Source organism: Chelonoidis abingdonii, chromosome 12 (genome assembly GCF_003597395.2).
Source record: "Chelonoidis abingdonii isolate Lonesome George chromosome 12, CheloAbing_2.0, whole genome shotgun sequence".
Lineage (NCBI taxonomy): Eukaryota > Metazoa > Chordata > Testudines > Testudinidae > Chelonoidis > Chelonoidis abingdonii.
In genome coordinates, this window is record NC_133780.1 from 8,104,509 (window position 1) to 8,129,963 (window position 25,455).

General features: G+C 47.4%; 2 protein-coding genes across 5 annotated transcripts in view; one reads left to right on the forward strand and one right to left on the reverse strand.

Annotated features, from left to right (window-relative positions):
* LOC116827228 (uncharacterized) overlaps positions 1-25,455 on the forward strand; it is a 423,640-nt gene that overhangs the window by 232,069 nt on the left and 166,116 nt on the right. The gene's annotated exons all lie outside the window — the stretch shown is intronic.
* Positions 933-25,245, reverse strand: LOC116825027 (uncharacterized). Of its 2 annotated transcripts, none has more exons than XM_075071699.1 (5): positions 25,222-25,245; positions 24,508-24,634; positions 19,343-19,456; positions 17,620-18,972; positions 933-1,924 (listed from the first exon to the last, which is right to left on the reverse strand). In XM_075071699.1, exons 1-5 carry the CDS (start codon positions 25,243-25,245, stop codon positions 1,071-1,073), a joined length of 2,472 nt encoding a protein of 823 aa, XP_074927800.1. In that variant the 3' UTR covers positions 933-1,070. The 2 variants fall into 2 exon arrangements, with proteins under 2 accessions (XP_074927800.1, XP_074927801.1); XM_075071700.1 differs by having other exon boundaries at positions 17,620-18,975.

Consider the following 25,455-nt stretch of genomic DNA (forward strand, 5'->3'; position numbering starts at 1 on the left):
AATGATATATGCATACAAAGAGGATGAACACATTCAGCAGATTATAACCTTTCCAATGGTATGTCACTAACACATTTTGCATAAAGCCTATTCCAGTTATGTCACATTCATATTCATATGCGTATTTCCATAAAGAATATGGAGTGCAACGTAACACCTTCAAGTACCAGAAGGAAGGTTCCAAAGAGGATGGAGCTTGGCTGTCCTCAGTGGTGGCACATGACAAAACAAGGAGCAATGGTCTCAAGTTGCAGTGGGGGAGGTCTAGGTTGGATATTAAGAAACAGTATTTCACTAGGAGGGTGGTGAAGCACTGGAATGGGTTACCTAGGGAGATGGTAGAATCTCCTTCCATAGAGGTTTTTAAGGCCTGGTTTGACAAAGCCCTGGCTGGGATTTAGTTGGGGTTGTCCTGCTTTGATCAGGGGGTTGGACTAGATGACCTCCTGAGGTCCCTTCCAACCTGATATTCTATGATTCTAACTGCAGGCAACTGAGCACAGGAGCAGAGTGTGGAAAAGTAGAAGCAGAAAGCAAGAAGCAGGACCAAATGCTGCTACAGACATGGGACACCGAGCCTCTAGCAAACTCTGGCTGCTGCTGGGTCATGTAGTAGCTAGCTCCACCCCTTCACCAATCAGGAAGTGCAATCAATCAGGCACACCGTACCAGATGCCCAGTGAGCTGCTGGGAGGCGGACCCTGCTGCACTGGGATCACAGACAGTCTGCTGCTACTGTAGGGAAAGACCAGATGTGGGGGATTTTTCGGAGCTTGGGTGCTCTTTTAGCACATTGTTGGAGAAGTGAGATTTTCATGTTGGCAGGGGGCAATTTTAATTGTGCTCCTAACGAGCCATTAGCTAGGAATCCTGGAACTGCATCCACTGTCTGCTCAGTGACTATCAACTCTTCTATGGGTTCAAATCCATCATTTATTTTTCCTGTTTTCACTGCGTTTCGTGTACCAATTTTATTAAAGGTCTTTTAAAAAGTCAAAAATCTCTCCTTCTTGTGGGAATTCTCTGATGTGTGAGTTCCCACTGAATCTTTTTCCACCACTGGTGTATTTCTAGGGTATCCCACTCTTGTGGATTCTCCGGTGTTTAGTGAGGTAGGAGCTGTTACTGAAGCTTTTCCCACAGTCCAAACATTTATGGGTTTTCTCTCCTACGTGAATTGTCTGATGTGTAGTAAGGTGTGATTTCTGAATGAATCTTTTCCCACAGTCCAAACACGTATGGGGTTTCTCTCCCGTATGGATTCTCTGATGCGTAAGAAGGGATGATCTCTGACTAAAACTTTTCCCACAGTCCAAACACGTATAGGGTTTCTCTCCTGTATGGATTCTCTGATGTCTAAGAAGGACCGATCTCTGACTAAAACTCTTCCCACAGTCCAAACATGTATGGGGTTTTTGTCCCGTGTGCGTTCTCTGATGTACAGTAAGGTGTGAGCTCTGATTGAAACTTTTCCTGCACTCAAGACATTTATACGGTCTCTCTCCAGTGTGAATTCGGCGATGTTTAATAAGGTGTGCACTGTTACTGAAGCTTTTCCCACACTCTAGACATTTATAGGGTCTCTCTCCCGTGTGCAGTCTCTGATGCGTAATAAGGTAGGAGCTGTGATTGAAACACTTCCCGCAATCCAAGCAAATATGGGGTTTCTCTCCTGTGTGTTTTTGCCGATGTTTAATAAGGTTTGATCTCACGTTGAATCTTTTCCCACACTCGAGGCAATTATAAGGTCTCTCTCCTGTGTGCAGCCTCTGGTGTATAAGAAGATCTGAGCTCTGAATGAAGGTTTTCCCACAGTCCAGGCATTTATAAGGTCGCTCCACCATGTGCATTCTGCCGTGTTTAACAAGGCCTGAGCTCTTACTGAAGGTTTTCCCACAGTCCAAGCATTTATACGGTTTCTCGCCTGAGTGATTTCTCTGAAGTGTAACAAGGTTTCTACTCACATTGAATCTCTTCCTACTCTCTAGGCGTTTATAGGGTTTCTCTTCCCTGTGATATGTCTGCTGGGCTGTAGTTTCCTTGGGATCTTTGCATGTTGCCCCATATTGAATGGATTCATCCAGTTTCCTCCTGGGGTAATTTCCCACCTGCATCTCCGATCTGTGTCGATCTCCCCAGACTTTTCCCTGTTCCAAGTCCTGGGAAAAATTCCCTTCAGCTCTTCTCAAACACGTCTCCTGCGGTTCCACTTTCCCAGGACCTTCCTGCTGCCGATTCTCCTCCTTGTTCTCACTCACTGTCCTATCATCTGCTGGGAGAGAGAGAACCCAGGAGTCACTGCCTGTGCCGGGGAGAAAGGACAGAAAGGGGAATAGCGAAGAGGGAAAACACAACACAGTGACTGTTGGGAGATGTTGGATTCCGCCTCCACATCCCACCCAAACACTCCCAGGTAAATAAAGCCAGTGAGGAAATTCCCAACAGCTAACAGGATGAGTGGGAAGCCCTGACTGGCATTTGCTGGGATGATATGACACCAGAACTGAGGGCTCTCACTCACCGCACATTTTGGGAGTCCCAGTTTTTCCTTCACTCGCCAGATGTTTCTGTCTCAGTTTCGCTGACCCCTCACCTGTGCGAGTGCCTCTCGGGCTCTGTCTTTCCTTCGTGACCTGGAGATCTGGGACCCACGGCTCTTCCCCTCGTTCCAGCCAGGAGATGAGCTCAGGTTTGGGAATGGGGAATCCTGCACAGAGGGTGAAATCAGACCAGATCAGGGTGCATGTAGCATTGACAGAGCATCTGTCACAAAAGGCATTCCCTGAGTTTAACCTGACCCTGAGCTGCGCTGGAAGGGGTGGGGATGTGGAATGCAAACAGATGGGGGACAGGATCACTGAGCTCCCTTGGGAGAGGCAGACATGTGGGGAGATGTCCCAGGATCTGTGTGCTCTGGGGGACAACACATCTAGAGAGACTTACAGGCAGTGCTGGTCGGTACATGTAGGTATCAGTGACACAAAGGAATGTTAGGATAGGGTTCATAGAGGCCAAAGGTAGTCTGATAGGTAAGAGATTAGAATTCATTCTCTGAAATGCTTTTAGTTCCACGCGCAAGGCCAGGAAGACAGGCAGAACTGCGGGGACTCAACAGATGATGGCGTAGGAAGGAGGGATTTAGCTTTATTATGAACCGGGGAAGGAAGAGACTCTATAAAATGGATGGGCTCCCACGAAATGAAAATGAAACCAGACTGCTGGCATGGCAAATTACAATGGTGGTAGAGGGTTTTTCAAACTAAGGGCTGGGGAAAAGCGGGCAAGTGCGGGGGAGGAAACAGTTCAGGCAGAAGCATCTCTTAAGGCTGAATTTATTAAAGGGGTGTGTCACAAATATAAAGGGAAGGGTAACCACCTTCCTGTATACAGAGCTATAAAATCCCTCCTGGCCTGAGGCACAAAATCCTTTTACCTGTAGAGAGTTAAGAAGCTCAGGTAACCTGGCTGGCACCTGACCAAAAAGACCAATAAGGGGACAAGACACTTTCAAATCTGGGGAGGGGGAAAAGTCTTTGTTTTGTCTGTTCTGTGTGCTTGCCAGAGACAGATCAAGAAGGCAAGCAATCCGACTCCATTAGAATGAGTAAGTAATAATAAGGGAATTACTTGTATTTTGGCAGGTGATTTTCCCGGTCTAGAAGGAGGTTTTGTCTAGAGGGAGGCTTATCCCTGGATTTGTAACTTTAAGGTTTTGCCTAGAGGGAAGATCCTCTATATTCTTGAGTCTTTTGTTATTCTATAAACTACTTACCATCCCGATTTTACAGAGGTGATTCTTTTACCTTTTTGTTAATTAAAATTCTTCTTTTAAGAACCTGATTGATTTTTTATTGTTTTAAGTTCCAAGGGTTTGGGTCTGTGTTCACCTGTACCAATTTGTGAGGATATTTTTCTCAAGCCTTCCCAGGAAAGGGGGTGTAGGGGTTTGGGGGAGTATTCTCAAGCCTACCCAGTAAAAAGGGTGTCAGGGCTTGGGGGGATATTTGGGGAAGGTAGGGCTCCAAGTGGCCCTCCCTAAATATCTGTTTAAATCACTTGGTGGTGGCAGTGTTACTTAATCCAAGGAATAGGGGAGTTTTTAACCTAAGCTGGTAGACATAAGCTTACGGGGTCTTCATGCGGGTCCCCACATCTGCACCCTAAAGTTCAGAGTGGGGAGGGAACCCTGACATGGTGACTCTATATCCTAGTACTGAGGCTAGGGAAGGAATTAGTAAAGTACCGACTGGAGCTAGAGAGGAACAGTAATGCACAAAAATGTCCTATTGAAACATAACACACGAAGGCAAGCATATTGAGAAAAGGTACAAATGCTTACACACAAATATATAAGTATGCTTACATACAAATGTTTGAAGTCTACAAATATTAGTATGGCTGAACTACAGTGCCTGGGTTAAACAAGGTTATTGATATAACAGATGTTCCAGAAAAGCGGTGGAACGAGGATAATCAATGGGACACAGTAACACAAGGGTACAAAATATATAGGAACAACAGAGTAGGTCAAACTGGTGGGGCAGCGGTGCTATTACATGATAAATAAAAAAAACCAGAGTCAAATCGGGTGAATATCTAAAATGAATCCAACTGGAAATGATCCATAGAAAATGCATGTTTGAATAATAGGAGTATAGCGGTAGGAATATGCTATTGACCGCCTGACCAAGATAGTGACAGTGACTGTGATATGCTAAGGGAGGTCAGAGATGCTACAGCAGTAGAAAATATAAAAATAAAGGGTGATTTCATCCATCCTCCTATTGACAGGATACATGTCACCTCAGGGTGATTCAGAGAGAAAATTTCCAGCCACCATAAATCAGAGGTTCTCAAATTGTGAGCTTCGTTCAGCTGGTCCCCGGATAGTTCTCTCTACGCCAGTGGTTCCCAAACTGGGGTTCATGAACCCCTGGGGGATTGCAAAATGTTACAGGGGATTCTCAGGGGAAAATTCCTTAATGGCAGACAGAGCTGTCCCTAGGGACCCCGGGCAGCACAAAGCCAGCAGCCCGAAACCCTGAGGATTTCCAAGAGCTATGCAGATCAAAACAAGCACATCCATCACACTGAGATTTAAACTTCAAGACTCCTTATAAGAAATGGAAAGGGAGGTAGAATTATTTTTTTAAACTGTTTTTAAAATTAAATAGGCAGCTAGTATTTTTTTAAAATTATTATGAAGAACAAGTTTAAGCTTTGCTGTACCGTGCGTTGTTTGCCTGGACTGCTCAAGACCTGACTGCTTGTGTAGGAGGAACTCTTTGAGTTGGCCTCTTAAATACCTGTTTCACATCTGAAACTCTTTCATGAAACATAGGAGCCTTGTCTTATAACAGGCTTATTCAAAGTGATACAAGCGACAAAAGTGAGATCTTGGAAGAGTGTTGCCATTTTCATAATTAATAAGAATATTGTAATGATAAATAATAATTAATAATAAATAGTGTGTAATGAGCATGTCATAAAACCAAATTTTATATTTCCAAGATCACTGCTTTTATAATTTATGCTCAGGTAAGGGAGAAAATCCCTGGAAATATACATTTTTAGGAGAGGTTCACGAGACTTGACATTTTAGTGAAAGGGGTTCGTGGGTTGTTAAAAGTTTGGGAACCACTGCTCTAAGCCTAAGAGAACTCCAATTGACTCTTAGGTAGCAAGCAACAGTAGGTTTGGTGGGGGTGCTGCTAGGTGTTTTGTAGGATCAAGACCTTATTTGCAAGCTCTTGAAGCAGATATCTGTCTGGAAACTCCAAGCCATGAGTTAATGTGCTCCCCAGGGCCTATAAAATCTCAGTGAGTCCACTGTGAGTTTTTGAGTTGGTGACGCACACACTGTGCAACCAGGAGAACTTTGCCTGTTTCTACACGGCTCTCCTGTATTTGCACAGCATGGCTCCTAAACAATTATTCAGAATACCCAGCACCAACCACTTGATATTTTACTTCACTTTGTATTTTCAGTGTTTGTCACTGCTTTGTTTGTGATTTTTTTTTGCTCTTTGTGTCATGTTACTTATTTTTAACGTTCTATGTGGGTGAAGTATTAATCAAATTTAGAGTGGACATTTCAGAGAAATTGCATAAGCCTGAGCGAATGCCTTTTACTCTCCTTTCCAGTATCAGAAAATACTGCAGTAATATTTGGAATGAGAGCATGACTATTTCTAGTTGACTCACAGATTTGTTCAGCATCTTAAAGCTGAGCTCTGTGTGCAGATAATATGCACGTAAGAGGGATAGTTAATTATTAATAAGGGTTTTTTTATATAGTGCTTTTATTCATAGCTAATAGTGCAATCAACATTTGGAAAGATCATTACATGGTCCACCGAGACCTTCAGCAATTTTCAAATGGTCCACAAAAAAAATGTTTGAGAACCACTGCCATAAATATTGCTTCTTGGAGCAGCTAGTCCTCAAGCCTGCCAGCGGAGAGGCAATTCTTGATTTAGTCCTAAGTGGAGGACAGGATCTGGTCCAAGTGGTAATATAGCTGAACCGTTCAGTAAAAGTGACCTATAATGTAATTAAATTGAATATCCTTACAGGAGGGAAAACACCAAAAAGTCTAACTTCAGTACAGGGCAAATTGGTTGAAACTATGGTAAAGGAAAGAATTAACAGACACATAGATGAACACAGTATGTTGGGGAAGAGTCAACACAGCTTTTGTAAAGAGAAATCATGCCTCACCAATCTATTAGAATTCTTTGAGAGAGTCAACAATAATGTGGACCCACCATAGTAATATTTATCTTTAACAAGGGAAACTACTCAAGAATGAAGATGCTAGACAGACAGAAATTAAAAAGAGCATTCCCCAGGGTAAAATGCCTGCAAGCAACATGGAGACTACTTAAAGACGCACTAGGAGGACCAAAAAAAATGCCACCATGGCTAAACAGCAGAGAAACAGAGGCCATTAGAGGTAAAAAACACTTCCAAATTTGGGAATCCTGGTAGGGATAATAGAAAGGAGCGCAAACTCAGGCAAGTTAATTCTAAAAGTACAAGGCCAAGAAAGAATTAGAGAAACAACTTGCTAAAGATGCAAAAATTAACAGTAATTTAGTTTTTAAGGATACGTGAAAGAGGAAGCCTACTGAACAGGTAGTGGGGCCACTAGATGACAAAGACTCTATGAAAACAAAGCTGTTTTGTGGAAGGAAGATAAATGTGAGGAAGATAAATGAATTTTTTGCATTGTTCTTTACTGCAGAAGGTGTAGGGAGACACTCATATCAGAGTTATTCTTTTGGGGGGACATCTTTGAAGTCCATATTTATCCCAGAAGATGTTTTAGACCAAACTGATAAATTAAACAGTAATAAGGAACCAGGCTCAGGTGGTATTCGCCCCAGAGTTCTGAAGGAACTAAAATATGAAATAGCAGAGCTACTGATTGAACTTCAACCTCTGTACCAGATTAATACACAGAGGAGGAAGTATTTTGTCACACAATGCAGAGTTAGCCTGTGGAACTCATTGTTGACGGATGTTGTGATGGCCAAAAAAGTATAACTGGGTTCAAAAAAGCAGCAAAGAGTCTTGTGGCACCTTATAGACTAACAGACGTATTGGAGCATGAGCTTTTGTGGATGAATACCAACTTCATTGGATGCATCAAAAAAGAACTGGAAAACTTCACGGAGAACAGGTCCAGCTAGGGCTATTAGCCAAGATGGTCAGTAACTCAACCCCATGCCTGGAGTGAGGTGAACATCTGACTAATGGCAGTTGGGAATGGAAAATAGGTGCGAGTGACTCCATAACTCCAGGTCCCACCCTGGAGCCCGCACCTCCAGCCAGAGTCCTCACCCTCTTGCATCCCAACCCTCTGTCCTAGCCCTAAGCCCCTCATCCCCAGCCCAACCTCAGAGCCTCCACCCCCAGCCAGAGCCCTCATAGCTTTGCACCCTCTGCCCCAGGTCTGAGCCCCCTCCCACACTCTGAACTTCTTGGCCCTACCCCCGCCACAAGATGTGTCACACGTCACCTCCATATTGGTGCATATAACAAAATTAATTTTTCCCCACTTCTGAGTGGAATGAGAGGGAACACTGAGGCAACTGTTATGTTCTTACATTTCTGATTCCTCTGTCCCACTAGAGGGGATATGAAGATGAAAGTCTCTCTCACACTGGAGCTGGGGACTACGTGACCCTCCTCCCCCAATCCAACTAACCAGGGAAGAACTGACCAGAGTCAGACATGCAGACCCCATGGCTTCTAATAACTGAGGGGACAGGAATCCCTTACCCAGCGAGGTCACTGTCTCGTAGTTCTCTTGCATGACGTCCCTGTAGAGGGCTCTCTGAGTGGGGTCCAGCAGAGCCCCCTGCGCCTGGGTGAAATACACAGCCACCTCCTCGAAGGTCACCGGCATCTGAAACAACAAGAGTCCCCCACTCAGCACCTGCTGCCCCAGCCACAATTCGTTGGGGAGAAAGGTCAATAAAATGGAAGCTCTGGGAAAGCCAGAGTAGCAGAAACCCACCCCCACCCTGCTCAGAGCAGCCAGGAGGCTTCAGGGGGTGGGAGAAGGTGACAGCTCCTTGTTCCCCCAACACACGGAGCAGGGCAAGGTCTTCTCATTTCCCACACGCCTGCCAGCCACAGGTTGATACGGGAAGCACAGCTCTGAGACAGGGACAGGGACAGGGACAGGAATCTCGACAGCTTCCCTGCGTATTTCACAGCAGCCTCTGGCCAGTGGGGTCAGGCTCAAGCACTGGGAGTCTGGTCAGTTTTCCCAGCCCTGCCCAGGGGGGGTGTTTCCTGGTTCAGAAATGGGGGAATGTTCCCCCCTACCGCCTCCTCGTCAAGGGACCTGTTCAGAACATCAGGTTCCAAGCTGAATGTGTCCCAGAAGGTTTATAACATCCTGTGTCCCCACCCCACCTCCCCTGTGTGTTTCTTTCTCCGCCCCCTCCACAACAACCAGAGGCGGCTCCAGGCACCAGCGAAGGAAGCAGGTGCCTGGGGCGGCCAACACAAAGGGGCAGCACTCTGTCCATTGTTAGGGTGGCACATCCAGGTCTGCTGTGGCAGCACTTCGGCAGCGGGTCCTTCGGTGCCTTGCTTCATCTTCAGGGGCACTTCAGTGGCAGGTCCTTCACTCCCCTTTCCTCTTCGGCGGCTGCTCAATCGGGTTTTCCTTTTTTTTCTCTTCACCGGTTGGAGCTGCAAAAAAGCTGGAGTGGGCCCTGACAACAACCCCCCTGCAGCTCCCTGAATATCTCCTACCTGAGCTGGCTCCATCACAGCCATTTCTCTTTCCAGTCCCCGGGATGATGGGCCGATTTGGAGCAAAACGTGGACCTGATTCCTCAGCCTGTCAGGGCGATAGAAGCAGGTTACAGAACGGACTTGAGTCCACATCACACCCCAGTTCCCCCCAGGCTCCCTCCCTGCAGACAGACGCTCTGGACTCTGCCATGCTGGGAGAACCCTTAGCCACTTTATAACAACACAGACCCGGGGCAGGAACAGGCAGGCAGAGGCTGATCCCATTGGCCCATCCGCACTCACCCCCTGCCAGAGCCAGCAGTGACTCCAGTGTGGCTGAGATCTGAATCCTGCCCAGAAATCAGACCAGGGCCCTGGGAAGCCCCCAACACTCAATAATACATCGGGAGCAGAGTGTGTGGGGAAGAGGGGGCTGGATATTTGCCTTGGTGCTTCTGAGCCCTTGGGCAGAAGCCTCCACCAACCCCCAAAGCATCATTGACTAGTTGCGGTAAAATAGTTCCCCTCTGGCTGCAGGGTGGGGCAGCCCCTCACCCTCTCCTGCCTTATGGGGTGGGGGAGCTGCTCTTGTATCTCCCCCTCTCCTTCTCCCCAATCCCTCCCTTCCCCAGCCAGTCTGCTCTGCAGCGCCCCCCACCACTCAGAGTTTTCTTCTATTGCAGCCCTGTTCCCATCCGCCCCATAAGCCTCCCCTGATTCCCCTGCATCGCCACATCCTCCCTTCAGCCACCCCCTGCCTCCATCCTGCCGCTCCCTATTCCCTCTCAATCCCCCCTTATCTGCACCTCCCGCCCCGCACCCACCGGGGCTGGCGGCAGCTTTCCCGGGCCCCGGGCGGGAATCGCAGCCAGCTCCGCTGGGAGCAGCCTGGGGCCAAACCTCCCCCTGCAGCCCGGGGGTGCCGGGGGGGGGGCGGGTCTCTCTCACCTTCCCTCCGAGCGGGGCCCCCCGGGGCAGGGGCGGGGCCGGGCCGGGCTGGGGGCTCTGCCCTGGCCTGGGAGAGGCTCCTGGGGAGCAGCGGGAAGGGCCCTGCTGGAGATTCCCCTCTCCCGGCTGCAGCCAGGGCTCCGGGCTCCCAGCACCAGCCGCCGGGGCTCGGGGATCTCGCTGGGAGCCTGAGTCACCGCAGCGGCTGCGAGTCACTTCCTGCTGGCGGGCCGGAGCCCAGCGCTCGCTGCCCCAGAGCCGCCTCCCGGCTGCTCCTCGGTCCTAGAGATCAACCCAGCGCGTTGCATCCCCCTGCGGCTCCACCTCCCCTGGGCAGGGGCAGCTTCTCCCAGCGCTATGTAGGTGCCCTGCATAGAAGCCACAGGATTAGTGGGGGGACAGAAAGGAGACCAGATCCCGGGGAGGGGGGAGAGGGGGGGTTTCTATGGAGACTGGGCGTTGTTCCAGACAGGGAGTCCCCGGTGTCTACATGGACCCAAGGTGATGGGTTGGGGTCCTGGTCCTAGAGAGGCTGCCCAGGACACGTTTCTTGGTGACACCGTCAGACTCAGTGTGTGAGTCCCTCGACTACAAACCTGGTACACACCCCCATCCGTGGCTACCAGCCCTGGAGGTGTCAGTGCCACGGCAACAGGTTCATTCAGTGATTTGTAGGCCTGGATTCACTCATCCCTGCAGCTCTAGGCAACCCCCCCATGTCTGCCCACCGCCCCAAGGAATCCCAAGTACACCTCACCCAGCTGGCTCCCCCCTGTGGCCACTGAGTGCTGGTCCCCATCCAGAGCCTGGATGCCAGCGGCAAAGCTCCTGCCAGCCTGGTTCAGGATGTCTTGGTGCTCTGCCCACTTAGGGTTGGCTCCAGGGCCAAAATTTTTCCTGGGGAAATGCGGGTTTCAGCACCACTCACTGACTGGCACCCATGTCATGCTCAGCCCAAGCTACAATGGATCCCTCCAGGGTTAGGGGTCCGGCAGAGCGGAGTTGGGGGCAGTTGATTCAGTAGCTGTTGTGGCCAGAGGGGTCTGGGTCCTGCTCAGAAAGAGGACGCTGGGCTCCATCTCTCTCTGTTTTCCAGCCTGGGTCACAATCTCCTGCCTCCTCCTTCGGGATCTGGGAACCCTAACTGCACAGCTGCTTCTCCCTGAGCACGGTCTGTGCTGGGGAGAGACCTTCAGCAAAGCCCCCTCTTTGCCCAGCTCAGCTGGAGATGTTCACTAGGCCAGAGCAAGAGATTGACTCAGCAGCCCAGGGGTTGGGGCACCTGCCTGGAAGGGCCCCATCCCCTTTTCCAAGGACTCTGTAAAGGCACCCAACATTCAGCAGGAAAGATTGAGGGAGCCCAACGTTGGATGATCCCATGGCCCAGTGGTGAGAGCACTCTCCTTCGAGTAATATTTAATCATGGGTATTTTTAGTAAAAGTCATGGATTGGTCACAGACAATAAACAAAAAATCATGGAAGCCTGTGACCTGCCCATGACTTTTACTGTAAATACCTATGATGACTAAATCTCTGTTCCTGGGGCCCCACTAGCCTGGGGGGCCCTGCTCCAGCGGTGGGTGCTGATGGGCCCCAGTGGCCCGCTGCTCAAAGGACCCCAGAGACCACTCTCCCAATGGTCTCTGGGGCTGCCCCTAGGCTGCTGCTCTGGCTGCTCCCGGGACCGCTTCTCGGGCGGTCCCTGAGGCTGCCCCCTCAGTATTGATACTTGGACGCTCTCTGGGCTTGAGAATATTGTACATTCAAGCAAAATTTATGTCCAAAAATATGTCCTGAGTTTCATGGAATCCTCATCTCAGACATGGCAGGATGTTGTAAGAGGAAATTGGTCAGCGGTGGCTTGCTGACTGATCATGGCTAGGGTACTGGTTGAGAGAAGGGGACTTTCCTGACCAGAGCAGAACGTGATTCGTATTGGGATACCTCTGGATGAAGTGCCCAAGTTCCCCGCAATGTAGGCATACGTCTGCGGCTCACTGCTGGTTCTTTACTATGACAGTATGACGGGGCTGAAGCTGGGCAGCCAGTGTGGGTTGAAAATTGGACTTTCTAGTCAGCAATCAGCCAGGTGATCGACGGTGATGCACAGCTTGGCTACAGCCACTGGGTCGGATGAGGGCTCTACCTGGCATCGGAAATAGGAATGTTCTGCTGCCTCATTCCATCTGGTGCCAGCCGCTAAGGGTTGGAATTCTACAGCGCACCTGGTAACAGAGCTAGTCCCCTGGCGTAAGTCCCGAAGTGTGGTCTCAACAGAATGGGTGCAATTTGGGTCATTGAAGACAGCCACCACGTCTCAGCTGAATTCCTTAAGATGCCCTAGCAAGAGGCTGGAAGTTCTAGGGTGGGAAACACCCAGACTAGGGCTTCCCCCACTAATAGGCTGATAATGAACCCCACTTGGGCCTGGTCACTGGGAAATGAAAGGGGTAGTAGTATGAACAGGAACCCGTACTGATTCAGGAAGCCGTGAAATTTCCTACAGCCAATCAGGTCTCCGATCTTTCTCTCTTGGGTGGCTCAAACTGGCAGGATCACAACCAGGTTGTGGGTGGTTGTGTCTAATGGTCAGAACCATGGGGATGGCCAGGCCAGGAGGGTAGACTGGAATCAAGCTGGAGACAAGAATCAGGACCACAGGGCACCCAGGGTCATCATCAAGAGCAGAGCTGTAAGCATGAAAAGGAGTCAATTTATAAATTTGCCAGGGTGCCAGATAGATTTCAAAGCTGAAACCTAACAAACTAGGCCTATAGATAATAGACTCCAACAGAATCCCTTGTATTCAGTCCAGGGAACATTAGCTTACTAGTTTTAATGATGGGGTCTTTTCAGGTCCACTTTTAAGTTGAACTGTGTTTCTCACATCAGGGCACATGCTTTTCCTCAACCAAACAACAATTTATTAATTCACCCAGAGTCACATCAATATACAATCAGCAGTTCGCCACCAAAGTGCAGACACAACCAAAGTGCTAGGTGTATACGACACACACAGTACAGTCTTGCAAGCAATTCTCACAGGCTAGCGTTGAGGCTCAGCAGTTCTCTCACAGAACAAAGTACCAAGATTTCTGATTACATTGACTTGTGACCATCAATTCTAAATTCCTAACACACATTTATCACACTTCTCAGGGTGCACTTGTCTGCAAGGCACTTTAAAGAATGTGGTTAGTACAGTTTGACTGGACTGGTCTGAAAGAGACAAGTTTAGAGTATTAAAAACAATTGCTAAAAGCAATTCTTTTCAATCTGACATGCCAATTTGCTTGGGCTTACAAAGAAGTTAAAATATGGTTACTTGATGTCTCATTAGAGAGCACAGACTCAGCAAGATAACCCACAGTAATTTATATGAAAGAACAGAAGGTGAAATACAGTCCTTGAAATGAAATCTCACCATTTTCTTATCCATATAACCCTGGGCTGGAGGAAGAGTTTTTTCCACATGTCTGATCCGGGAGTGAGTCATACTTAGGATTTTTCACTTTCTTGTTGGGTTCAGTCAACTCTCTTCAGCATGTGGTGACTTCAGTTTATATACCGTAATTTCAGGGCTCATAGAAAACGGCCACACACACATTCCCATCGGACTCAGGTCAAGTAAGCACTTAGGTTTTCCCTTTGCTGCTTCTATTGGTATCCAGTAGGTGGCGTCAGTGTATCACAAATTTCTTCAATCCTTTTTTTTTTTATCAGAGGCTTTATAGATTTGATTCATTTCAAGGATTGTATTTCATCATTAGGCCCGCCTATCGATTGCGACACCCCCTTTTAACCAATTTCTCTTAATATCTCTTAATATTAATATCTTAATATCCCAAATCTCTCTAAATACTCTGGTTTATATCTTTTTACATTTCTTCTTCCTTGTGCCAAACAATTCTTAAGTGCAACATTTACAATGAAACCCAACAGAACCTTTATACTCTTCTAAATTTGGAGGACATAACTCCATACATTCTTTGATTGTACATAAGCATTTCACCTTATTTAGGACATACAACAGAACAAGAGACATTTTCCACCTACAGAAGGCTGTAGATCTGAGTCACAATCACAACGCAAACACGTGCAGATTTTAATTTGGGATGAAAGATGATTCACAGTATATTTGATTTACAAGGGAAACAATGTATAGTTTATATTTTGGAGTGAAAACATTTTGCATAGGCAAGCAAGGTGTGACGGTAGTTTGGTAACTTGGCGTTCTTTTTAGTTAGGCTGGGAGGGAGAAAGAGGTATATACATAAGCAAATGATGAGATATTCTTGCCTAGCTGATTAACAGTACTCTGATTTAGACATTTTAGTTTCTATTCTTGGGGAGAGGAAATCCCAACCTTGGCTGATCTAGGAGTTCTTAGACAAGGTGTGTCATATGATATGAATCATTTTCTTGTTGTCTTTACTTCTTAGGTGGATCCTATTTTGGGATAAACAGAGGTGGCCTTTTCTATTTTTCTGAGGGCCAGAAAGAACCAGTAACTATTAATCATTCAAAGGCATATCTGTTCCCTACATCCATCAGAGAGCCAAGGGTGAAAGACAGGGATCAAAAGCTGAAAGCCAGAGTCAATGGGTGAGCCGGAAGCATGTTCAGGAAGCAGAGCCAGGGGTTGCAAAGATGGAGAAGGACAGGAACTGAAGCAGGGAGCTGGGCTCAAGAGCAGACTGGTGAGAAGCAGAAAGCAAGAAGCAGGACCAAATGCAGCTGCAAGCGTGGAACGCACTGAGCTTCCAGCGAGCCCCAGCTGCTGCTGGGTCATGTAGTAGCTAGTTCTACCCCTTCACCAATCAGGAAGTCAATCAATCAGGCACACCCTACAAGATGCCCAGTGAGCTGCTGGGAGACGGAGCCTGCTGCAGCATAATGACAGATTTCAGAGTAGTAGCCATGTTAGTCTGTATCAGCAAAAAGAACAGGAGTACTTGTGGCACCTAACAAATTTATTTGAGCATAAGCTTTCGTGGGCTAAAACCCACTTCATTGGATGCATGCAGTGGAAAATACAGTAGGAAGAGATATATATATATATACACACACACACACACAAGATCTCTATCAAGCGTTCTTACAACTCTAATACCCTCCTGCTGAAGTGAAGAAAAAGACTGAAAGAGCCAGAAAAGTATCCAGAAGTCACCTACTACAGGACAGGCCCAACAAAGAAAGTAACAGAACGCCACTAGCCATCACCTTCAGCCCCCAACTAAAACCTCTCCAGTGCATCATCAAGGATCTACAACCTATCCTGAAGGGTCATCTATCACTCTCACAGGTCTTGGGAGACAGGCCAGTCCTTGCTTACAGACAGCCCCCCAACGTGAAGCAAATACTCACCAGCAACCACACCACACAACAAAAATACTAACCCAGGAATCTATCCATGCAACAAAGCCCCTTGCCAATTCTGTCCACATATCTATTCAGGGGACACCATCATAGGACCTAATCACATCAGCCACGCCATCAGGGGCTTGTTCACCTGCACATTTGCCAATGTGCCATGTACATTGCCCAAACCGGACAGTCTCTACGCAAAAGAATAAATGGACACAGATCAGACGTCAAGAATAGTAACATTCAAAAACCAATTGGAGAACACATCAATCTCCTTGGTCACTTGATTACAGACCTAAAAGTCGCAATATTACAACAAAAAAACTTCAAAAACAGACTCCAACGACAGACTGCTGAATTGGAATTAATTTGCAAACTGGAAACCATTAAATTAGGCTTGAATAAAGACTGGGAGTGGATGGGTCATTACACAAAGTAAAACTATTTCCCCACGTTTATTTCCCCCCTACACACTGCTCCACACCTTCTCATCAACTGCTAGAGATGGACCATTTTGATTACCACAACAAAAAGTTCTCCCAGCCCTTCCTGCTGGTAATAGCTCACTTTAACAGATTACTCTTTTTATAATGCAGTGGTCCCCAACGTGGTGCCCGTGGGCACCATGGTGCCCGCCGGGGCATTTATGCGTGCCCGCCTAGTGCCTAGCAGGGGAGAGAAGCCGTGGCCTCACACCTGATGGGGACAGAGAACTCTGGGGCTGCAGGCGTTGGTGTTCTTGGTCCCTGGCAGGCGCTGGGTCGCGGCTTCTCTCCGGCTTAAGCCGTGGTCCCGCACCTGCCTGGGACCGAGAACACCGGAGCCCGCTTGGCAAAAAAAGAACCACCAATCCGCTCTGGGACCGAGACAAAGCAAATGTCAGAGTCGGAGGGAAACAACTGGGAAAGTTCTGAGTCACTCAAAACGTTTCCCATCTAAATCAGAGGTGGCCCCTCCCCTGCTGTCCCCCCTCCCCCGCAGCCTAAGCTCACTGCGCTGCCAGTGCTCTGGATGGCAGGGCTGTGAGCTCCTACCGGGCAGTGCGGCTGCGAGATCTGCTGGCCTGCCTTGGTGCTCTAGACTGCGCAGTGGCATGGCTGGTTCCGGCCGGACGGCATGGCTGCCAGTCCTGGTGCTCTGAGCAGCATGGTAAGGAGGTGGGGGGGGAGGACTGGATAAGGGGCAGGAGGTCCTGGGGGGCAGTCAGAGGCCAGGGGCTTAAGCTGGAGAGAAGTTGCGGCCCCGCGCCTGCTGGGGACAGAGAACTCCGGGGCTGGAAGTGCTGGTGTTCTCTGTCCTCGCGGCTTGTCTCCGGCTTCTCCCTGGATTCATATATTATGTAATATTAAATATGATGTTTTTCATATTATTTAATGTACAAATACAAAATAAGCCTTGAAAAATTGTTGGTGCTCGCCACACTCTTCTGCAAACATGAACGTGCTACTGGCCACAAAAAGGTTGGGGACCACTTTTATAATGTGTATGGTAACACCCATTTTTTCATATTCTGTGTGTGTGTGTATATATATATATATATATATATCTTCCTACTGTATTTTCCACTGCATGCATCCGATGAAGTGGGTTTTAGCCCATGAAAGCTTATGCTCAAATAAATTTGTTAGTCTCTAAGGTGCCACAAGTACTCCTGGGTCTTCTTCCTGCTGCAGCAGGATCCCGGACAGTCTGTGCTGCTACTGTAGGGAAAGACCAGGTGTGTGGGATTTTTCAGAGCTTGGGTGCTCTTTTATCACACTGTTGGAGAAGTGAGATTTTAATGTTAGCGAGGGGCAATTCTAATTGTGCTCCTAAGGAGCAATTGGCTAGGAACCCTGGAACCGCATCCACCCTCTGCTCAGTGACTTTCAACTCTTCCACAGGCTCGAATCTGTCATTTCTTTTTCTTGTTTTCACTGCATTTTAGGTACCAATTTTATTAAAAGTCTTTTTAAAAGTCTTTTCTTGTGGGAATTCTTTGATGTATAAAAATGTGAGAGCTCCCACTGAATCTTTTCTACCATTGAAGTGTTTCTAGAGTGTCTCACCCTTGTGGATTCTCCGATGTTTGGTGAGGTAGGAGCTGTTATTGAAGCTTTTCCCACAGTCCAAACATTTATGGGTTCTCTCTCCCTTGTGGATTGTCTGATGGGTGATAAGGTGTGATCTCTGAATGAATCTTTTCCCACAGTTGAGGCATGTATGAGGTTTCTCTCCCGTATGGATTCTCTGATGTCTAATAAGGGCTGATCTCTGACTAAAACTTTTCCCGCAGTCCAAACACGTATGGGGTTTCTCTCCTGTATGGATTCGCTGATGCGTAATAAGGGCTGATCTCCGAACAAAACTTTTCCCACATTCGAGGCACTTATAATGTCTCTCTCCCGTGTGGGTTCTCTGATGCATAATAAGGTGTGAGCTCTGATTGAAAGTTTTCCCACACTCAAGACATTTATAGGGTCTCTCTCCTGTGTGAATTCGCCGATGTTTAGTAAGGTGTGAGCTGTGACTGAAGCTTTTGCCACAGTCCAAGCATTTATGAGGTCTCTCTCCTGTGTGGATTCTCTGATGAATAATAAGTTGTGATCTCACACTGAAGCTTTTCCCACAGTCGAGGCATGGATAGGGTTTATTTCCCGTGTGGGTTCTCAGATGTGTGATAAGACTAGAGCTCTGATTGAAACATTTCCCACACTCAAGACATTTATAGGGTCTCTCTCCCGTGTGCAGTCTCTGATGCGTAATAAGGTAGGAGCTGTGATTAAAACATTTCCCACAATCCAAGCAAATATGGGGTTTCCCTCCCGTGTGGTTTCGCTGATGTTTAATAAGGTTTGATCTCACGTTGAATCCTTTCCCGCACTCAAGGCATTTATAAGGTCTCTCTCCTGTGTGCAACCTCTGGTGTGTAATAACGTGTGAGCTCTGAGTGAAGGTTTTCCCACAGTCCAGGCATTTATAAGGTCGTTCCCCTGTGTGCATTCTGCCGTGTTTAATAAGGTCTGAGCTCTTACTGAAGGTTTTCCCACAGTCCAAGCATTTATAGGGTTTCTCGTCAGAGTGGTTTCTCCAACATGTAACAAGGTTTCTACTCACACTGAACTTTTTCCTATTCTCTAGGCGTTTATAGGGTTTCTGTTCCTGGTGATATGTTTGTGGGGCTGTGGTTTCCTTGGGATCTTTGCATCCTCCCCCATATTGAATGGATTCATCCACCCAAAAAATGAAGTAGTTTCTCAGCTGGCTCTCAGACCTGCACCGATTTCCCCAGGCTTTGCCCTGTTCCAAGCACTGGGAAAAATTCCCTTCAGCTCTTCTCAGAAACGTCTCCTGCAGTTTCACTTGCTCAGGATCTTCCTGCTGCTGAATTTCCTCCTTGTTCTTACTCACTGTCATATCACCTGCTGGGAGAGAGAGAATCCAGACAGGAGTCATTGGCTGGGCTGGTAGAAAGGACAGAAAGGGGAATAGCACAGAGGGAAAACACAACACAGTGACTGTTGAGGAGATGGAGACATTGGATACAGCCTCCACATCCCACCCCAACACTCCCAGGGAAGTGAAGTCAGGAAAGAAATTCCCAACAGCTAACAAGATGGCTTGGAAGCCATGACTGACATTTGTCTTGATGATACGACAACTGCTGACTGCAGCCCTGACCTGGGTGAGATGGGGAAGAACAGACGGCTCTCACTCACAGCACATTTTGGGAGTCCCAGCTTTTTCCTTCACTCGCCGGATGTTTCTGTGTCAGTTTCCTTGACTCCTCACCTGTGCAGGTGCCTCTCGGGCTCTCCCCTTCTTCTGTGACCTGGAGATCCAGGACCCACGGCTCTTCCCCTCGTTCCAGTTGGGTGATCAGGTCAGGTTTGGGAATGGGAAATCCTGCTCAGGGGGTGAAATCAAACATGATCAGGATGCAAGGAGTATTGGTAGAGTATCTGTCACAAAGGGCATTCCCTGATTTTAACCTGGCCCTGCGCTGTGCTGGAGCGGAGGAGTGGAATGTGAACAAAGGGGCACATGGTCATTGAGCCTCCTTGGGAGAGGCAGACATGTGGGGAGGTGGGGGGAATTGACTCTAACTAAGAGTTCCCAGGATCTGTGTGCTCTGGGGGACTTGCTGACATGCACACAGCTCTGCTGTTTTAAATACCTGCCTATTTCCAAATCTGCAGAGCCCAGAGCCCTCCCCATGGATGGCGCTAGTCCCAGGAAGGGAAGAGAACCAGGATTCTGTGTGTGAGTGAGAAGTAATACAGGCAGAACAATATATGGCTTCTGCCCCTTTGAAAGCTGGAGTGATGGGATGAAGTAGCATATCCATTAGAGCGCAATGTGCAATTTACCTGCCTCATGGGCAGCTGGTGAATATGTGCATGCGATACAAGCAACTCTCTGCCCTTAGAGACAAAGCACAGCGTGTGGAGGCTAGAGCGCCTTAACTGGAGGAGCAAAGGGAGATAGAGATGTACAAAGAGGAGACTTTTAGGGACACTGTAGAGCAGTCCCACCTCCAGTCTAACAGGCCCTGTGCTGTTGAGGAAGATGAAAGTCTTGGGGCTTGAAACCATCATGCTGGAACTGAGGGAAATGATCCCACAGTTGGGACTCGCCTTCCAGATGATGTCATGATATCCTCAGATACTGAGGATACCGATGGATGGGTGACCCCAGTTATTAGGAAGAGACAGGTAATAGTAATGGGGAGTTTGAATATTAGAAATATAGATGGGTTTGTGACAACTAAGAGAACCGCATGGTGCATTGCCCACTACATGCAAAGGTAGTAGTTCTCACAAGACATCTAGAGAGCCTTACAAGTAGGGCTGGGGAAGAGCTGATGGTCGTGGTACATGTAGGTATCAATGACCCAAGGAAAGATAGGACAGTGTTCCTGGAGGCCAAAGTTAGTCTGCTAGGTAAGAGATTAGAGTCCAGGACCTCCATGGTAGTATTCTCTGAAATGCTTCCAGTTACACGCACAAGGCCAGGAAGACAGGCAGAACTGCAGGGTCTCAATGCATGGACGAGATGATGGAGTATGAAGGAGATATTTAGGTTTATTAGGAACCGGAGAACTTTTGGTGGCAGGAGGAGACTCTACAGGAGGGATGGGCTCCCACTAAACCAAAATGAAACTAGACTGCTGGCATGTCAAATTAAAAAATGTGTAGAGGGGTTTTTAAACTAAGGGCAGGGGGCGAGCCTTGGATCGGATGAAGACATCCCTTAGGGATGAATTTATTAAAGGGGTAGCTCTATATCCTAGTATCGAGGCTAGGGAAGGAGTTGGTAAAGTACAGGTGGGAGCTGGAGAGGAACAGTTACACAAAAGGACGTCCCATTGACACACAACACGTGAAGGCAACCCTATTGAGAAAACGCACAAGTGCTTATATACAAATGCTAGAAATCTACAAATACTAAGATGGCTGAATTTGAGGGCATGGGTTAAATGAGCTTATTGATATAACAGGCATTGCAGAATCTTGGTGGAATGAGGATAATCAATGGGACACAGTAATACCAGGGTACAAAATATATAGCCATGATAGAGTAGGTCACGCTGGTGGGGCAGTGGTGCTATTATATGATAAATTAAAAAACAACAGAGTCAAATAGAGTGAAAAACTAAAATGAATCAAATTGTAAATTAAGGATAGGAATTCCATGCTTGAATATTAAGAGTATAGCAGTAGGAATAAGCTGCTGACCACATGACCAGGATAGTGACAGTGATTGTGGTAGGCTAAGGGAGGTCAGAGAGGCTACAACAGTAGAAAATGCAAAAATAATGGGTGATTTCATCTATCCACATATTGACGGGGTAAATGTCACCATGATTCAGAGATAAAATTTCTAGACACCAGAAATTACTGCTTCTTGGAGCAGCTAGTCCTTGAACCCACTAGGGGAGAGGTAATTCTTGATTTAGTCCTAAGTGGAGGACAGGATCTGGTCCAAGAGGTAACTCTAGCTGAACCATTCAGTAAATATGACCTGTAATTTATTAAATTTAATATCCTTGTAGGTGGGAAAACCCCCAAAAGTCTAACTTCAGTACCGGGCAAACTGGTTGAAACTACATAAAAAACACAATTATCAGATCCGCAGATGAACACAATATATTAGGGAAGATTCAACACATCTTTTGTAAAGGGAAATCACGCCTCACCGATCTATTAGAATTCTTTGAGGGAGTCAACAAGCATGTGGACCCACTATAGTAACATTTAACTTTAACAAGAGAAACCACACAAGAATGAGGATGCTAATTAGACAGAAATTAAAAAGAGCAGTCCCCAGGGTAAAATGCCTGCAGACAAAATGGAGACTACTTAAAATCACCATAATACAGGCTCAGACCAAGCGTCTACCCCAAATCAAAACAGATAGTGGGAGAACCAAAAAATGCCACCATGGCTAAACAGCAGAGTAACAGAGGCCATTAGAGGCAAAAAAGCATCCTTTAAAATTTGGGACTCCTAGTAAGGATAACAGGAAGGACTGCAAACTCTGGTAAGTTAATTCTAAAAGTAAAATATGGCAGGCCAAGAAAGAATATGAGAAACAACTTGCTAAAGATGCAAAAATTAACAGTAATTTTGTTTTTAGGGACATCTGAAGGAGGAAGACTGCCAAACAGGCAGTGGGGCCACTAGGTGACAAAGACTCAAGGAAAACAAGGCCATTGTAGAGGAGCTAAATACATTCTTTGCATCGGTCTTCACTGTAGAGGATGTGTGGGAGACACCCACGTCAGAGTTAGTCTTTTTGGGGGACATCTTTGAAGTCCATATTTATCCCAGAAGACGTTTTAGACCAAACTGATAAAACGAACAGTAATAAGTAACCAGGCTCAGGTGGTATTCGCCCAAGAGTTCTGAAGGAACTAAAATATGAAATTGCAGAGCTACTGATTGTAGTATGTAACCTCAGTCTCTGTACCAGAAGAAAGCTACGTAATGTCATTTTCAAGGATTCTATAGGTGATCCTAGCAATTAAAGGCAGGTAAGTCTAACTTCAGTACTGGGCAAATTGATTGAAAACTATAGTAAAGAACAGAATCATCAGACAAGTAGATGAACACGATATGTTGGGGAAGAGTCAACTCAGCTTTTGTAAAGGAAAATAATGCCTCACTAATCTATTAGAATTCTTTGAGGGAGTCAACAAGCATGTGGACAAGGGAGATCCAGTTGACATAGTACACTTGGTCTTTCAGAAACCCTTTAATAAAGTTCCTTACCAAGGCTATTGAGGAAACTGAGGCCTGGTCTACACTGGATGGGGCGGGCGGGGGATTGATCTAAGATACGCAACTTCAGCTACAAGAATAGCGTAGCCGAAGTCGACGTATCTTAGAGCGAATTAAAATTACTTACTTCGTGTCCTCGCGGTGCTGGATCAACGGCTGCGGCTCCCCCGTCGACTTTGCTTCTGCCTCTCGCACTGCTGGAGTTCAGCAGTAGATGGGAGAGCGATCGGGGATCAATTTATCGTGTCTACACTACATGCGATAAATCAATCCCCGATAGATCGATCGCTACCCGCCGATCCAGCGGGTAGTGTAGACGTATCCTAAGAGTCATGCAATAAGAGGGAAGGTCTGCTCATGGATCAGTCACTCGTTGAAAGATAGGAAACAAAGGGTCAGAATAAATGGTCAGTTTTCACACTGGAGAGAGGTGAATAGCGGGGCCCACAAAGAATCTGTACTGGGACCTCTGTTATTCAACATATTCACTAATGATCTGGGCAAAGGGATGAACAGTGAAGTGGCAAAATTTGCAAATGATACAAAATTGTTCAAGACAAATGAGTCTAAAGCAGATTGTGAGGAGTTACAGAAGGATCTCACTGAACCATGAGGCTGGGCACCAAAATGGCTGATGAAATTCAAGGTTCATAAGTGCAAAGTAGTGAACACTGCATATGTATAGTTAGGATTATTTTCTCCAGTGTATGTTCTAAATTAGCTGTTTCCACTCAAGAAAGAGATCTTGGAATCACCGTGGATAGTTCTCTGAAAACTTCTGCTCAATCTGCAGCAGCAGTAAAAAAGTCTAACAGTAAGTTAGGAACTATTAGAAAAGTAATGCTGGAATGCTGTGCCCAGTTCTGGTCCCTCCACCTCAAAAAAGGTACAGTGGGGAACTGGAAAAGGTTCAGAGAAGGGCAACAAAGAAAATCAAGGGTATGGAATGGCTTCCACACGAGGGGAAACTAAACAGATGAGGGCTCTTTAGTTTAAAAAAAAGATGACTAAGAGGGGATCTGACAGAGGTCTATACAATTATGAGTGGTGTGCAAAAACTGAATAGAGAAGTGTTATTTACCCTTTCATACAACACAAATCCAGGGGAACCCGATTAAAATAACAGGCAGTAGGATTAATACATACAAGAGGAAGTTCTTTCTTCACACAACGCAGAGTTAGCCCGTGGAACTCATTGTCGACGGATGTTATGATGTCCAAAAGTATAACTGGGTTAAAAAACAAACTGGAAAACTTCATGAAGAACAGGTCCAGCTAGGGCAATCAGCCAAGATGGTCAGGGATGCAACCCCATGCTTGGAGTGATGGCGAACATCTGGCTAACAGAAGCCATGAGTAGAAGACAGGTGTGGGTCACTCCATAATTGCCCTGTTCTGAACACACCCCATGAACCTCTGGTACTGGCCACTGTCAGAGACAGGATACAGTGCTAGATGGACCATAGTCTGACCCAGTATGCAACTGTTATGCTCTGACGTTTCTGATTCCCCTATCCCACTGGAGGGTGTATGGAGATGAAAGTCTCTCTCATGCTGCAGCTGTGGACTCTAGGACCTAGTCCCCCCAATCCAGCTGACCAGGGAAGAACCTGACCAGATTCAGACACGCAGAGCCCATGGCTTCCAACAACCAAGGGGACGGGAATCCCTTACCCAGTGAAGTCACCATCTCGTAGTTCTCCTGCATGACGTCCCTGTAGAGGGCTCTCTGAGCGGGGTCCAGCAGAGCCCCCTGCCCCTGGGTGAAATACACAGCCACCGCCTCGAAGGTCACCAGCATCTGAAACAACAAGAGTCCCCCACTCAGCACCTGCTGCCCCACCCACAATCCCACTAGTGACATAGGTGGAAGGATAAATAAATGGAAGCTCTGGGGGGGTGACAGAGTAGCAGAGTCTCACCCCCACCCTGCTCAGAGCAGACAGGAGGCTTCAGGGGATGGGAGAAGGTGAGAGCTCCTTGTCCTTCTAGGGGACGGAGCAGGGCAGGGTCTTCTCATTTCCCACATGCCTGCCAGCCACAGGCTGATGCAGGAAGCAGAGCTCTGAGGGAGGAACAGGGACAGAAATCCCGGCAGCTTCCCTGCGTATTTCACAGCAGCCTCTGGCCAGTGGGTTCAGGCTCCAGCACTGGGAGTCTGGTCAGTTTTCCCAGCCCTGCCCAGGGGGGTCTTTCCTGTTTCAGAAATGGGGGAATGTTTCTTCCCCGCCACCGCCAATGGGTCTGTTCAGAAAATCAGGCTCCAAGTTGAACGTGTCCCAGCTGGTTTGTCACATGCTGGTCCCTTCCTGCCTCCCCCTGTGTTTTCTGCCCTTCCCCCTCTACAGCACCGCCCCCACCCCCCGCAGCTTCCTGAAAATCCCCTACCTGAACTGGCTCCATCACAGCCATTTCCCTTCCCCGTCCCCTGGAAGATGGAGGATCTGGAGCAACACGTGGACGAGAGTCCTGTCTGTCAGGGCGAGAGGGGCGATTGGGGAGGTTTCAGAAGGGGCTTGAGTCCATTTCACAGCCCGATTCCCCCCAGGCTCTCTCCCTGCAGACAGACGCTCTGGACTCTGCCATGCTGGGAGAACTCTCAGCCACTTTATTACAACACAG

Coding starts and splice junctions, on each gene's coding strand:
- LOC116825027 (XM_075071700.1), bottom strand. CDS start 25,245: ATGGCTGTGATGGAGCCAGTTCAG. Junction 19,457..24,507: donor CGAGATGGTGACTTCACTGG/GTAAGGGATTCC, acceptor CCCCCTGAGCAG/GATTTCCCATTCCCAAACCT. Junction 1,925..17,619: donor ACATCGGAGAATCCACAAGG/GTGAGACACTCT, acceptor GAAATCACTCAG/GCGAGAAACCGTATAAATGC.